Source organism: Scyliorhinus canicula, chromosome 12 (assembly GCF_902713615.1).
Source record: "Scyliorhinus canicula chromosome 12, sScyCan1.1, whole genome shotgun sequence".
Classification (NCBI taxonomy): Eukaryota; Metazoa; Chordata; class Chondrichthyes; order Carcharhiniformes; family Scyliorhinidae; genus Scyliorhinus; species Scyliorhinus canicula.
Window position 1 is genome coordinate 3,592,743 of NC_052157.1, and position 15,575 is coordinate 3,608,317.

The 15,575-nt window shown below is 44.4% G+C and overlaps 1 protein-coding gene across 2 annotated transcripts in view; it reads left to right on the plus strand.

The window, feature by feature from the left end:
- Window positions 1-15,575, plus strand: part of zwilch (zwilch kinetochore protein) — a 64,097-nt gene that overhangs the window by 25,344 nt on the left and 23,178 nt on the right. The window contains exons 11-16 of one of the 2 annotated variants that reach the window (XR_005462486.1): window positions 3,620-3,728; window positions 4,248-4,327; window positions 5,394-5,550; window positions 7,461-7,489; window positions 7,588-7,724; window positions 14,479-14,590. Coding sequence is in view for 1 of the 2 variants with exons in the window: in XM_038812922.1 (XP_038668850.1) it covers window positions 3,620-3,728; window positions 4,248-4,327; window positions 5,394-5,550; window positions 7,461-7,489; window positions 7,588-7,724; window positions 14,479-14,574 (608 nt within the window). In the remaining variant the exon portion in view is untranslated. The remainder of the gene's footprint in view (window positions 1-3,619; window positions 3,729-4,247; window positions 4,328-5,393; window positions 5,551-7,460; window positions 7,490-7,587; window positions 7,725-14,478; window positions 14,591-15,575) is intronic. The other variant, XM_038812922.1, reaches the window with a different exon arrangement.

Here is a 15,575-nt window from a genome sequence, read left to right on the forward strand (position 1 = left end):
GTTTGTGTAGGTTTCGCCCCACATTTGATTTGATTTGATTTATTATTGTCACATGCATTAGTATACAGTGAAAAGTGTTGTTTCTTGCATGCTATACAGACAACGCATACCATACATATGAAATGAAATGAAAATTGCTTATTGTTACAAGTAGGCTTCAAATGAAATTACTGTGAAAAGCCCCTAGTTGCCACATTCCGGCGCCTGTTCGGGGAGACTGTTACGGGAATTGAACCGTGCTGCTGGCCTGCCTGGGTCTGCTTTCAAAGCCAGCGATTTAGCCCTGTGTTAAACAACCAGGAAGGAGAGACTACTGTTATGGGCCAGGGTTTAGAGAACCCGAAAGTATCATGGAGTTCACCTGACCCACAACTTTTAATAGATTGTGGTATGGGGAGCACACGGCCCACTCTACAGATGTGATACAGCAGAAATGGAAAATTATTTTTTAAAGCAAATCAATGTTTATTCAATGAACTCAAGTTAACCTTTTTGAAACACACAGTGAACATCTTAGCAATCATTAATTGAAATACAACCCCCAAAGAATACAACACTAAGTGATCCTTAATAACTTCCCAAATAACATCCAGAAGACAAAAGAAACACCTTTTAACAGAAGCACATCAGGTTTACATTCACTACTGAAAACATTTATAATTCTGAATTCACCAAATGATCAAGAGATAGTCTTTTCATGACAGAGAACAGCAGTACACCTGGTTTGTCTGTCTTCAGCCCCAACACTGAAAATGAAACTAAAACACACCCTGTAGCAAACAGCCTAAAACGAAAGTAAAAAGCTGACAGACAGCTCAGCTCCACACACACTCTGACATTACTGATAAACATCCATTTCTTAAAGATACTCTCACATGACACTACAGAATGTAATGTTACAGTCATAACTGGGATATAGAGAAAAGATCAACTTAATGCGAAGTGGGTCCATTCAAAAGTCTGATGGCAGCAGGAAGAAGCTGTTCCTGAGTCGGTTGGTACGTGACCTCAAACTTTTATATCTTTTTCCTTACGGAAGAAGGTGGAAGAGAGTATGTCCAGGGTGCGTGGGGTCCTTAATTATGCTGGTTGCCTTTCTGAGGCAGCGGGAATTATAGATAGAGTCAATGGATGGGAGGCTGGTTTGTGTGATGGACTGGGCAACATTCATGACCTTTTGTAGGTTCCTGCGGTCTTGGGCAGAACAGGCTCCATACCAAGCTGTGATACAACCAGAAAGAATGCTTTCTATGGTGCATCTGTAGAAGTTGGTGAGGGTCGTAGCTGACATGCCAAATCTCCTTAGTCTTCCGAGAAAGTAGAGTCATTGGTGGGCTTTCTTAACTATAGTGTCGGCATGGGGGGACCAGGACAGGTTGTTGGTAATCTGGACACCTAATAACTTGAAGCTCTCGACCCTTTCTACTTTGTTCCCATTGATGTAGACAGGGGCATGTTCTCCTCTACGCTTTCTGAAGTCGATGATTATTGTCGTCGCACCAGTTCACCAAATTCACTATCTCATTCCTGTACTCTGTCTCGTCCATTATTTGAAATCCGACCCACTACGGTGGTGTCATCAGCAAATTTGAGAATCGAGTTGGAGGGAAATTTAGCCACACAGTCATAGGTGTATAAGGAGTATAGTAGGGGGCTACAACCCAAAGATGTGCAGGGTAGTTGGATTGGCCATGCTAAATTGCCCCTTAATTAGAAAAAAAATTAGGTACTCTAAATTTATATTTTTTTAAAAGAAGGCAAATGGTATGTTGGCCTTCACAGCGAGAGGATTCGAGTACAGGAGTTGGGACGTCTTGCTGTAATTTTACAGGACCTTTGTGAGACCTGGAATATTTTGTGCATTTTGGTCGTCTTATCTGAGGAAGGATTTTCTTGATCTAGAGTGAGTTCAGTGAAGGCTTACCAGACTGATTCCTGGGATGGCAGGATTTTTCATTTTTTATTCGCTCATGGGATGTGGGCATCGCTGGCTGGGTCAACATTTATTGCCCATCCCAGAGGGCATTTAAGGGTCAACTACATTGCTGTGGATCTGGAGTCACATGTAGGCCAGACCAGGTAAGGATAACCGATTTCCTTCCCTAAAGGACATTAGTGAACCAGAAGGGTTTTTACAGCAATTGACAGTGGTTTCATGGTCATCACTAGACTTTTAATTCCAGATTTTTGTTGAATTCCAATTCCACCATCTGCCCTGGCGCATTTCAAACCCAGGTCCCCAGGGCATTACTCTGGGTATCTGAATTACTAGTCTGTCAAAGTACCACTACACACTGCCTCCCCTAGGATTGACGTATAAATTGGGTAGGATTATATTTGCTGGAGTTTAGAAGAATATGGTGGGGATCTCATAGAAACATAAAGTTTTAACAGGACTAGACAGGATAGATGCATGTTAACACAATGGTTAGCACAGTTGCATCACAGCTCCAGGGTCCCAGGTTCGAATCCTGGCTTGGGTCACTGTCTGCGCGTTCTCCCCGTGTCTGCGTGGGTTTCCTGCGGGTGCTCCGGTTTCCTCCCACAGTCCAAAGTTGTGCAGGTTGGGTGAATTGGCCATGCTAAATTGCCCTTTGTGTCCAAAAGGTTAGGAGGGGTTACTGGGTTACGGGGATAGGATGGAGGTGTGGGCTTGGGTAGGGTGCTCTTTCCAAGGCCGGTGCAGACTCGATGGGCTGAAATGGCCTCCTTCTGCATTGTAAATTCTATGAAAGGTGCTCCCGGTGGTGGTGGTGGGGGGGGGGTTTCCAGAACTAGGGGTCACAGTCGAAAGATTATGGGGTAAACCATTTGGGGCTGAAATGAGGAGAAATGTCTTCACCCAGAGAATTATGAGTCTGTGGAACTCTCTACCACAGAAAGCAGTTGAGACCAAACTTTGTATGTTTTCCAGAAGAAGTTAGATATGATACTTGGGGTTAAAGGGATCAAAGTATATGGTGGGGAGGGGGGAAGCGAGGATAGGTTACTAGGTTGGATGATCAATGAATGGTGGAGCAGGCTTGAAGGGCCGATTAGCCTACTCTTGCTCCTATTCTCTATGTTTATGTGACACACATGGCCTCAATACGGTCAACTAAACCAGTTCTCTTGGGTTGTGCCTGCTATGGTTTATTGTGCCTGCTACGGTTTGTTTTCCCAAAGCAATTCCAACAAATTCTAGTCAGTGCTGGTCTACAGAGATATAGCTACATTATCGAGTGACGTTGTACTAAAATAGGCAATTGTGTTTAAAAGGAAAAATGAGAAGAAAAAGAATGTTTGAGTTCCTAGTAATCTAGATTCCGATGTGTTTTGCAGTTGTGATGAGAGAATGGTAAATCTATCTTGGGTTTTGTTTGTGGCATTCTTTTACAAGATAGTGAATGGTTCCCCCAGCTACGTGTTTCTCAGCACCGTGCCATCCGCTGGCAGTGGGATTCTCTATTCCTGTCGCTTGTCAATAGATTTCCCATTGAAGCCACCCAATAGTAGCACCTAAGATTTATCTCTGGTGGGCTAAGTGTCCTGTGAATTTTATTTAAGGATTTCTAAGAAGCTAGTCATGAATTTTGGACCAAGGCTTTGTTTTAATTTAATTTATTTGTTCTAATATTAGAAATTAAGAAGTGATGCAGCTGCTGTTGAATCAACCATTCATGCGTCGTTTGCTCCTGAACGTGGAGATCTGGATTTTGCAGAACAGCTTTGGACCAGAATGAGGAAAAGTATGTATGCCTGTGAGATTACCTATGTGCGAGGAAGCACAGATTTTGAGCATTTAAGTGATAGTGGGCCAAATGCAGATCCAGTCTCTTGTAGCGCTCTGAACAAGAACTATGAATTTAAATTAAGGCTATTATTGAAAAGTTTCTGACTGTGATGATGCTGTACAATCCCACACATGATGCCAGACAGACTACACAATTAATGAATAAAAACTGGATTTAAATCTTCAAAAAGAAATGGACGGATTCCTGATTCATTAGGAGCTCATGAAAAAGTTTTGAGATTATTAACATAGATTTAACTTGCAAATTAAATGGGCCGAATGTTGGAAGTACTCAGGAGGTCAAGTAGCAAGTAGATGATAGCTGCAGGACACCTGCAGAGTCCAGTGATTTACTAGGAAGAGCTGCAGTCATGGGACTGAATACTTCTTTCCTCGTTCTCTCAGTAGCCTGGAATTTATTTCCTTATGATTGACAAACACTTTTATTCTACTAAATTCTTTCTTTTTATTTTAGCTGTTTCTTCATATCAAGATGTGGTAGATTGCTTGGTACTAGTTATTCAGCATCTAAAATGCAAGGACATTCAACCATGGGTATGTGGCAAACTCACTATTTCGATGTTTAATTTAAAAACATTTTAAAAAATAAATTTAGAGTACCAAATTATTTTTTTCCAATTAAGGGGCAATTTAGCATGGCCAATCCACCTACCCTGCACATCTTTGGGTTGTGGGGGCGAAACCCACGCAAACACGGGGAGAATGTGCAAACCACACGAACAGTGACCCAGAGCCGGGATCGAACCTGGGACCTCGGACTCACGAATTCAATAATAACTCCCTTATTAGTAACTTTCCACTAATGTGTCCCATTAAGTTTGGATTGTTCTAGCTATTAACCCTTGCTTCACATTCTCACCGTGAGGCAGCAGGGCTAACCCATTTCGATGTTTAATTAAGTAGTGCGGTCTGCACGCTATCTATACAGATGGCACGTAGCATTAGGGCGATCGAGTTAGAGGCGTGTATGCTTTCATTGAGTGACATCCGGTGGCACCAATTGCATTCCATGTGGATGCTGATATCCTATTTAACCTTTTATGCCCCCTCTTGATTTCCTACTATTCAATTCTTCAACTGCCCTCTTGTACTAATCTTTGGATGAGTTGAATGTTCCTTCAGCTTATTGTTGGTAAAACATGCTTTTGCCCCGAACTCCACCACCCTCGGGCTAGGTTTGATGGTGTGGGGTCATGTTACAGTCCTGAGTGCAGTTCCTTTCCCCACATTAGTTCCAGCCCAAAAATTACACCGTTGCAATATCACCCACCTCAACCCCTTACTGACTATTGCTGAGACTCTAATCCACACCTTTTGACCGTCAATTTCTCTAATGTTCTCCTAGTTTGTCTTCCTGCTTCCATAAACTGCAAACATTGAGACTTACTTGTGGCAGGCAAGAAAGTGGAATCAAGATCAGTCACAATCTTATTGAATGGCGGAACAGGCTCGATGGGCCAAATGACCCACTCATGCCCTTATTTTGTATGATCTTTTTAAGTCTTATATTTCAATTCTTTCTGTTCTTTTTTTTGCGAGATTGTGGGCTTTGTGCATTTCTGATAGTTTTACTATTGAACAACCTCTGATCACTTTTTAGATCCACAGAGGAAGCAACAGTTCTCTCAGCAAGCTGATTCAGCAATCGTACCATGGCACTATGCCCACTGTCTCTGTTACTGGACTTACTGCTATCCGAATGTTATTGGAGATCGGACTGGATAAATTCCGGAGGGATTACATAAACTATTTTATAGGTAGATATTCTTTCTCTACATGTCTAATGTTTGGTGGGCTGTTAACTGATTTTAAAAATGCTTTATTTGTTGTAAAGGTTTGTGTATGCAATATTGCATAGAGTGTCAGAGTTTTTCCAGATTTTATCATGCTTCGGGAGAGAACTTGCAACACAAACTCTTGCAACTTGGGGAAAGGTCTGTGATAAGAATGGAGGACAGGGGAGATAAATTGACTAAAAGTTTCATGGTGCGAAGCTGGGTGGTGGTTATGGAGCAAGTAAAGAAACAGAAAATGTGTCTAGAGGAGGTGTGAGTGGCAGGGTTATGAATGGTTGCCTCCAAAAGTTTGTAAAACAGGGAAATAATAGAGAAGCTAGGAAAAGAAAATCAAAAAATCAAAGTAAAACCGACCAATATGGAGTAGAGGTTATGATTGAAAATTGTTGAGCTCCGTGTTGAGTTCAAGGGCACGATTCAGCAGACTTGAATGTGGCTGAGAAACACCACTATCCAACGGCACTTTGCCTTTCTTTTTTGCCTCAGGCCTTCTCGCTGCCGAGGCTACACTTAGGGAAGCTCACCAACAGGAAAGGCTCCTTGGCAGTGCCAACCTGAAACTTGGGCACCCTGGCAGTGCCTGGGAGCTAGCCTGCCCTGTCCCCGATTACCCGGGGGTCTCCAATGGCCTGAGAGGCTTCCCAAGATGCCGTTATGCCTTGTCCACGTTTGTGGGCACTGTAAGAAGTCTTAAACAGCAGGTTAAAGTCCAACAGATTTGTTTGGAATCACAAGCTTTCGGAGCGCAGCTCCTTCATCAGGTGAGTGCGAACTAGTACTAAATGGCGCCTTGGCGAGGTTGCCCAGGCCTGGCCAGTGAGTCTGGGCACTAGGTGAATCTCGTGTCCGGGTATTTAAGGCTTATTTAAATGAAAAAAATGAAATGAAAATCGCTTATTGTCACAAGTAGGAGGGCAGCACGGTGGCCTAGTGGTTAGCACAACCGCCTCACGGCGCTGAGGTCCCAGGTTCGATCCCGGCTCTGGGTCACTGTCCGTGTGGAGTTTGCACATTCTCCCTGTGTCTGCGTGGGTTTCGCCCCCACAACCCAAAAATGTGCAGAGTAGGTGGATTGGCCATGCTAAATTGCCCCTTAATTGGAAAAAATAATTGGGTAATCTAAATTTATAAAAAAAAAAAATTGTCACAAGTAGGCTTCAAATGAAGTTACTGTGAAAAGCCCCTAGTCGCCACATTCTGGTGCCTGTTCGGGGAGGCTGGTACAGGAATTGAACCTTGCTGCTGGCCTGCTTGGTCTGCTTTCAAAGCCAGCGATTTAGCCCTGTGCTAAACAGTCCCTAAATATTGAGATTGTGCCTGGCGAAGTGAGTCAAGTGATTCGCACCAGGTTCTGTGCCGGCACGGAGCACATTTTTGGGGCTTGCACGCGACTCATTTGTTGCTGGTCGGTGAATCGTATCTCGGAAGTCTGTAAATTACCCAGTGAAAGATGAGATGCTGTTTCTCCAGCTGGCATGGATCTTCACCAGAACACTGCAGTAGGCCAGAGACAGCAAGATCAGTGGCACAGAGATGAAGAATTGAAATGACAAGCGATGAGACGTTCAGGATCATACTTGCTGACTAAAGGGACGTGTTGTGCAAAGTCACCCAGTCTACATTTGATCTCTCTAACGTAGAGGAGACCACATTATGAACAGTGAATGCTGTATACTAAATTGAAAGAAGTACAAGTTTCACCCAAAGAGGTGTTTAGGATAGGTGCCATAGGAAGGTGTGTAAGCTACATGTCATGAGGCCTGTGCTGATAAAGAGGCCCCTGAATTCCACTTCCAGGCAAATGTAAATAAATTAGTTTTATTCTGTACAATAAAGTGAAAATTATTATTAAAAAATATTTTTTTTTCTAGGTCAAGAACTCACAACTTTGAATTATTTGGTAAGAGCATTAATGCATTTTACAAATTTACAAAAATACAGATTCAATTTCTATTTTGTTTAATAATTAGTTTTGAATTTCTTCTGCTTGTTCTGCAGGATTATTTTGTGAATTGCACTGTAAATCTAGAAGAGCAGATACTCCGTTTCCAAAAACTCCACCATATACTTGAGTTGGTGGTGAGTTGCAGTGCCTTCCTCAACTTGAGCCATGAAAAACTCTTCACGCTAACTCAGTGAGCACTTTACTTATTTCAGATATTCTGATACAAATTATAGTCTCGAGGGTGACAACACGTTTTTCTTGGCGTAGTGTTGCATTGTTCAACTGTGAGTTGTTTTGTAATTACCACTGTGTCCCTTAGTTGGTCCCTCTGCTGCGTTATCAGTGTGCTGAAACCAATATTCATACACAGTACAGTCCCCCTTGAATTTGTTCCTTCTCATAATCTCGGGACTATTCAGCTCCTTCATTTATTTATTTCAATTTGAAGGCTTTTAAAAGCAAAGCTTAATGTTATCTAATCACCACTTCATCCATCTCATTCTCCCTTCTTAGTGCTGTCCTGCAGTTATGGCCATCACTCGCCATTTCTTTTCTCCATTCCAATGAAAGAAACATCTGGACACAATATAATAAAAGCTAAATACTGTGGATGCTGGAATCTGAAATAAAAATAGAAAATTCTGGGGGTGGACTCAGCAGGTTTAAGAGCAATTGTGGAGAAAGGAACAGAGTTAATATTGGGTGGTTGAAAGCTTTTGCTTTTTGGCCTTTTTCATTCAGTTTTGGGGGGAAATTTTATATGAACGGGCTCCAGTAAAGTGATAATTAGAGGATGTCGAAAACCCAACAGAATATGCCACGTAAAGGAACGGGTGTTAGTCTGCCTGAGAGCTTGTGGACACGCTGGCCAGGTGATAGCGGTAAAGTTTCAGTGGCAGTTTGCTAAGCATTTTGAGTGGCATGGGAAGATGATGGGAACGCTCAGACAGTTGGTGGACGATATGTTGGCCCTGATAAAGGAGGCTCTTGGAATGACGTCAACAGCGGTGCAGGAGCATGGATAGGTGTTGGAGGTGGAGGAGGCATTGTCGCGGCATAGCGACCAGCTCACCTTGACAGGGCTAGTTTAGAAAGGTATGTGTGGTTGCTGGGTGTCTTGCATACCTTGTAATGAAATGTCTATATCCCGACATTTCAGTCTTTTAGGGGGAGGTATGTTGGGGCATTGTTGTAAAACCTCTTGTCTGTCCTGTGTTCCCTTTTTATCCCTGTCCTGCTGCCTGCTTGGATCTGGTTAGCTGCTACAACATTCCTGCGTCATTTGGGATTTTAAGCAGAGCTGGAACATTCCTGTCCTGATGGACCAGGTCAGGACATCCCCTTTAGGTTCTGTGGCAGACCTGTTCTGTCAATTTAATTGACTTGGCAAGCAGTCGAACAGTGAATGTAGATTTCTCAGCTTCTCATCCTTCTATTGCCTGTGATTGGTGGGATCAGTCAGAAAGGTCCAAGAAGAAAGCAGGTCTTCGGCAGAGTTCCATCTTTCGTTTCAGTTCTGTGAAGGAAGCTCAGCTAGCAGGGAGCTTGAAGACACTCCATCTCTTTGCCAGACGATTGTAAGAGACATTTTAGCTAAATCTGTGGACACCTTCTTGTTTAAAAGGCACAGAGAAAACAGACCTGCGTAAGATCGCTGGAATGAGAAAGAGCCAGCTCTTTTCCACAGGCCAGTAACATTCTAACACTGTGTTTCAGGGGGCTGGCGAAGAGCTCGAATCAAAGCGTAAACTGAGAATGTTCCTTAAAGTACGACCAGAGGTCCTGTGCTGAGTTCAGACAAAGGGAATAAAAACTGTGTATTCGGGAAGACAGCTGTTATTTCACAGGGAGACAAAAGCTCCACCTGTACACCGTGTGAACAGAGCCATCTGATGGCCGGCAGTGGGAATTGCACTGACTTGAACATCCTGGTACTGGCTGCATCCGGGTGGAAAGCCAGAACTGCTCCGACCAGAATTTGTTGAGCGCATTTACTCCCAGGGGCCGCAACCACAGCTGCAAAGACTCTCCTCAACTGTCTTTAATCTCCGTTTTTTTAATCCTCTTTGAGCTGGATTGGGCTCATCGGTTGCTCCGACCAAAGCCAACGGCCAATGATCCACCAAAAGCTGCGATAGTCTGTATTCACAACTACCAGGTGAAGGAGAAGGTCTTGAGATGGGCCAAGCAGAATCGGGAGGTGAGCAGGGAAGGTAGTGGCATTCGTATATATGAGGATGCCGCGGAGGAGCTGGCAAGACAGCGGGTGGCTTTTATGTACGGTTCGGGGTGGTCTATCCAGTGAAGTTTAGAGTTACACATAACTCCAAGGACTATTACTTTGAGAAGGACTATTTGAGATGGCAGAGGAGGCGAAGACATTCGTAAGGGCTGAAGGATTGGGACTGAAATGAGTTTGGACTGTTTCCCAATGTTGTGGTTTTGGGGGGTGGGGGTGTGCGGTGTGGTTTGGGGTTGTGGTTTTTTGGGGGGGGGCACCTTGCTCGCAAACTTGCATTTGCTGCTAGGGGTGGCGCAGTGGTTAGCACTGACAAGGTCACTGGTTTGATTTCACCCCCGGATGACTGTCCATGTGGAGTTTGCACATTCTCCCCGTTTTTGTATACGTCTCACACACACAACCCCAAAGATGTGTAGAGTAGGTGGCTTGGCCATGCTAAATTGCCTCTTAATTGGAAAAAATAATTGCGTACCCTAAATTTTTTTTTTTAAAGTTGGCAAGTGAACGGGACCAAGCTGGGGGAGGGGCAGAGGTTGGCCAAGCCTTTGTGGACAGGTTGCGGTTCTACATCCGGGGGGCAAAGCGTATTCCTTTTTTTTTTACGTCAATGCATAATGTATGCTCGAGCATTCACTTCTTCATTATAGGGACAGTAAGAGGCTTTGCAACACCAGGTTAAAGTCCAACAGGTTTGTTCTAAACCTTTTCGGAGCACAGCGCCTTCATCAGGTGAATGCGCTCCAAAAGTTAGGGATTTGAAACAAACCTGTTGGACTTTAACCTGGTGTTGTAAGACTTCTTACTGTGCTCACTCCAGTCCAACTCCACATCATTATTATAGGGAGGTCATTGTTGTCGGGGGTGAGGAAAGCTGAATACTTGGCGATTGTCATTTCGGATCATGTGCCGCACTTGGTGGATGTGGTCCTGGAGAGGAGGCCTCCCCAGAGGTTTGCATGGAGGTTGGATGTGGGGCTGCTTGTGGATCTGAATTTTTGTGTGTGGATAATTAAGTGGGGTTCAATAAGAATGGGGAGGTCTCGTCTGTAGTGGGAAGCTGAAGGCTGTGGTAAAGGGTGAGATAGGGAGGCAAGAGAGGAGCGACAGTGACTGGTAGATGATTCTTTGGGAGGTTGATGGGAAGTATGTATGTAGAAGAACTCAGTCCGGAGCTTTTGATAAGTAAAAAGGAACTGCAGACACAGTTTGACCATTTGTCTACAGGGAGAGCAGTACGCCTGTTGAGGTGGGCGAAGGGTGTGATGTACAAGTACGGGGGAGAAGGTCAGTAGCTTGCTGGCAGACAGCCTCGCGAGAGATTGTTCAGGTCTGGGATGGGGCGTTGGGGCTGGTGGTGGCGCAAGAGCAGGTCAACATGGCATTTGAGGAGTTTGAGAAGAGGGATAGTTCAGAGCCTCTGGGGGTGAGTCTGATATGAGGAAGTTCTTGGAGGGGCTGGAGTGTCCTAAAGTAGGAGAGGGCAGGGTTGGAGGAGCCAGTGGAGATTGAGGAGGTTCTGGCGGCGATGGGCAAGATGCAGACGAGTAGAGCACCGGGGCCGGATTGGTTCGGGACGGAATTCTATTAGACGTTTTTGGATAGGCTGGCGCCGCTGTTTGTGGAGATGGGTTTTTAAAAATAAATTTAGAGTACCCGATTAATTTTTTTTCCAATTGAGGGGCAAGTTAGTGTGGTCAATCCACCTATCCTGCACATCTTTGGGTTGTGGGGATGAAACCCACGCACCCCCCCTCCCCCCCTACGTGGCGATAGAACCCTCGATCATTGCGCTGAGGGGCTCGGATAAGTGGAGGGGAAAGTGAGGGTGGATGTGGAGAACGGGTGCTGGCTTGGGATTGCTGTTTCATGTGGCAACTACTCACTGCAGGTACCTGGGGGTGCAGGTGGCTCGGGACTGGCCCAGCTCCGTAAATTGAATTTTATGAGCCTGGTCATAAAAAGGGTCAAGGCAGATTTGGGCAGGTGGGACGGCCCCTCCCCTATCATTGGCAGGCCGGGGGCAGGCAAAATAATGAATATCTTGCCGTGGTTTTTTTTTTATTCTAGTGCTTACCGGTCTTTTTGCCAAAGGTGTTTTTTATGGGGTGGAATGGTTGATTTTGTTGTTTGTCTGGGCAGATACATTGGTGAGAATTCGGTGCTTCATGAGAGGGTGAGAGTCTGGGTTTTGGCTCTTCCAAATCTAATGTTTTACTCTTTGGCCCTGAATGTCAAGAAGGTGCAGGGCTGGGGTAGAGGCGAATGCCAAGGAGAGGCGGGGCTGGGGTAGGGAGCCAGAAGCGATGTCATTCAGGATGGAGGCAGGTCCTTATAGGGGGTTTAAGTTGTGGCAGTGGCAACAGCGTCACTCCCATTTTCCCCAGAGAAATACTTGGGTATTCCGGTGGTAGTAACCACACTGAAGATATGGAGGCAATTTCGGCAGCATTTTAAGTTACAGTCGAAACTGATGCAAGTTCAAGATAATCGTGTGTGAGCTGGGGAGACTGGATGCTAGGTTTCGGGGGTGGTGTGGTGGTGATTTAAATGAAGGACTTATTTTTGGAAGAATGGTTGGTGGAGTTGAGGGAGAAGTTTAGGATTCCGCGGGGGGTATATGCAGGTGTGGGACTTTGCGAGGAAGGTTCTCCCAACGTTTCTGGTGACACATCCCTTCTCATTGTTGAAGGGGGTGTTATCAATGATGCGGTTTGGGGGGAGTCAACTCCATGATTTATGGGAAGCGTTTGGAGGAGAATATGGCATCGCTGGAGTGGATTAAGACCAACTGGGAGGAGTAGCTGGGGGTGGCACTGGAGGAGGGGTTATGGTGTGAGATGTTGTGGAGGATGAATGCCTTAATCTCGAGGCTGGGCTTGATACAGTTAAAGATGGTGCACATGGCTCAGCTGACAATGTCGAGGATGAGCTGGTAGTTTGAGAGGATGGAGGACACTTGCGAGCAGTGTGGGTCCAGCCAATCATGTACATATGTTCTGGTCCTGCCCAAGCTGGTGAAATTTTGGGGGTCATTTTTCAGCACCATGTCGGTGAAGGGGCAGCACGGTAGCATGGTGGTTAGCATAAATGCTTCACAGCTCCAGGGTCCCAGGTTCGATTCCCGGCTGGGTCACTGTCTGTGTGGAGTCTGCACGTCCTCCCCTTGTGTGCGTGGGTTTCCTCCGGGTGCTTCGGTTTCCTCCCACAGTCCAAAGATGTGCGGGTTAGGTGGATTGGCCATGCTAAATTGCCCGTAGTGTCCTAATAAAAGTAAGGTTAAGGGGGGGGTTGTTGGGTTACGGGTATAGGGTGGATACGTGGGTTTGAGTAGGGTGATCATGGCTCGGCTCAACATTGAGGGCCGAAGGGCCTGTTCTGTGCTGTACTGTTCTATGCTCTATGTTCTATGATCTTGCACTTGGATTTGGAGCCCAGTCTCTGGTGGTCATAGTTGGGGTGTTGAACTTGCCGGAGCTGCAGACGGGAGTGGTGGAAGATGTTTTAGCCTTCGCCTTGCTGATTGCTCAGAGGCGAGTCCTGTTGAGATAGAGGTCAGCCCCTCCGTCCAGTGCCTCTGTATGGCCTGGGGACCTGATGGAGCTCCTGTGTTTGGAGAAGGTTCAGTTTACCTTGAGGGGGGAGCGATTAAGGTGTTCCACAAGAGGTAGGGTCTGTTTATTCTTCACTTTAAAGTTGCTTACTGTCAATTGCTTGGTTGGGGGGGGGGGGGGGGGGGTGCTGCTATTAGTGTTATCGGGGTGTTGATAAAGTGAGGGGTGAGGTTCTATTGATCTTGTTGTTTTGCATTGTTTTGTTTTATGTATAAAATATTAACAACCAAATAAAAAATATTTTAAAAAACCTTTGGAGTTCATATGACTCTTCAAAGTTGGACACAGCTATCCAGTTAATGCTTCAGTATCGTGGTTTCAGTGTATATAATTGAACTTTGTTATATCAATTCATAAAACCCAACTTTTTAATATTTGACTTCAAAAGAAACTGAATTCTGCATATGTTGGCAGTTTAATAGAAGACTGTACAAAATGAAAAATTAAACAAATGTTTCTAATAAATTATTCTCAACATATTTTAAACACAAGGTGGTGATGGAAGAACGTTACAATTATTTTGAGTTGGGAAGGAGCAGAATTTCAGATAATTTGTCTTGAAAATTAGTGGATCCATGCTGGATAACTGTGATGCAGTAATCATCATAAAACTATATTGCAGAACTGCAAGAGAAAGCTTTGAGTTAGTGGCTTACCTGTTTCTGAACTCCAATGATTAGATTATAATTTGAAGCCCCTTTAAAACAGATGACGGTAAAAGTCTATGAAGAGAGATTAATCAAGCTTTGAATTGCTGTAGCAAGGAGCTAACCAAGACCATTGGACATGGTGGCCTCCTTCCTTATTCCGTTTCTATGTGATAGCTTAGATTGTAGCAATGGATACGTCAACCCCCATTTTTGGAAGGACTTTTTGAAGCTTAAAAAGCTTGTATGTCACAATCTATAGTAAATATTTTCTTTCTTGACACACCAAGATTAATGAGGCTAACTTTGGTTGTGAGGATAGGAATTGACTGTACATTACATATTATACACATTGAGGGTTTAGTGCTGAAGTTATTGCAGGTTTCTCTTAATTTCATTGCTGTTTTATTGGTTGTTTAAAATTATCTCTCTTTTTGGTGACAGGTCATGTTCACGATACTACAAGGACAATCCACTGGATGAACGGCATGTTTTTCAGTTGCCAATCAGACCCATGACCATCAATGCTTTCTATGAAAAGTAAGAATCATGAAAAGTAAGAACCATAAAATGTTGTAAGTGTTTACACAGAAGCAGTTTTACAATATCTTTTTTTTTGGGGGGGGCGGTATTTGAAAAAGGGGGTTAATACATAGCACAAGTGGAAAGACATTTCCCTATAATGAGGGATAAAAGGCATTGAATGTTCAGTAAGCTGGGATAAAGGGGGAAAAAACCTTAGGTTAAAGGGGGCAAAGATACGGTTGAGGAGAAGGGTAATAACTTTCTTGAATGAAGGAAGGAAGGTGGCAAAGTGAAGGAGGCTGGACAGTAGTTTCCAAAGGACAAGAACATAAAGATGGAGGTGGCCAGATGTAGTGGCTGAAGACACTGGATAGTGATGGACCACACCTGTTAAAGCAGGCTGCTGGATGGTGATGTACAACAGTGAAACAGCAATTGTGGAAAAAATCATCGGCTGAACCTATGATTCAATTGTACATAGGAGTTAGCAAAAGTAGGCAATTCAGCTCTTCGAGCCTGCTCCGCCATTCAAACAGATCACGACTGATCTCTTATTCGTCTCAAATCCACCTCCCCACCTGTTCCCCATATCCCTCTTAAAAAAAAAATAAAAAAATTTAGAGTACCCAATCATTTTTTCCAATTCTGGGGCAATTTAGCATGGCTAATCCACCTACCCTGTACATATTTAGGTTGTGGGGGCGAAACCCACGCAAACACGGGGAGAATGTGCAAACTCCACAGAGACAGTGACCCAGAGTCGAACCTGGGACCGTGGCAACGTGAGGCAGCAGTGCTAACCCACTCTTCCACCAAACAGCCTTTTCCCATATTTCTTTAACCTGTTTTTAAATCAGAAATTTATCTATCTCCTTGAAACCATTTAATGATTCAGACTCCACCGCACTATTGGGCAGCGAGTTCCACAAATTCAGTTTCTACATTCATCCCTCATGTAACTTTGGGTTTCACTCATGTGGAAGTAGATTTTCCTCATCTCTGTTCTAATCTACCGC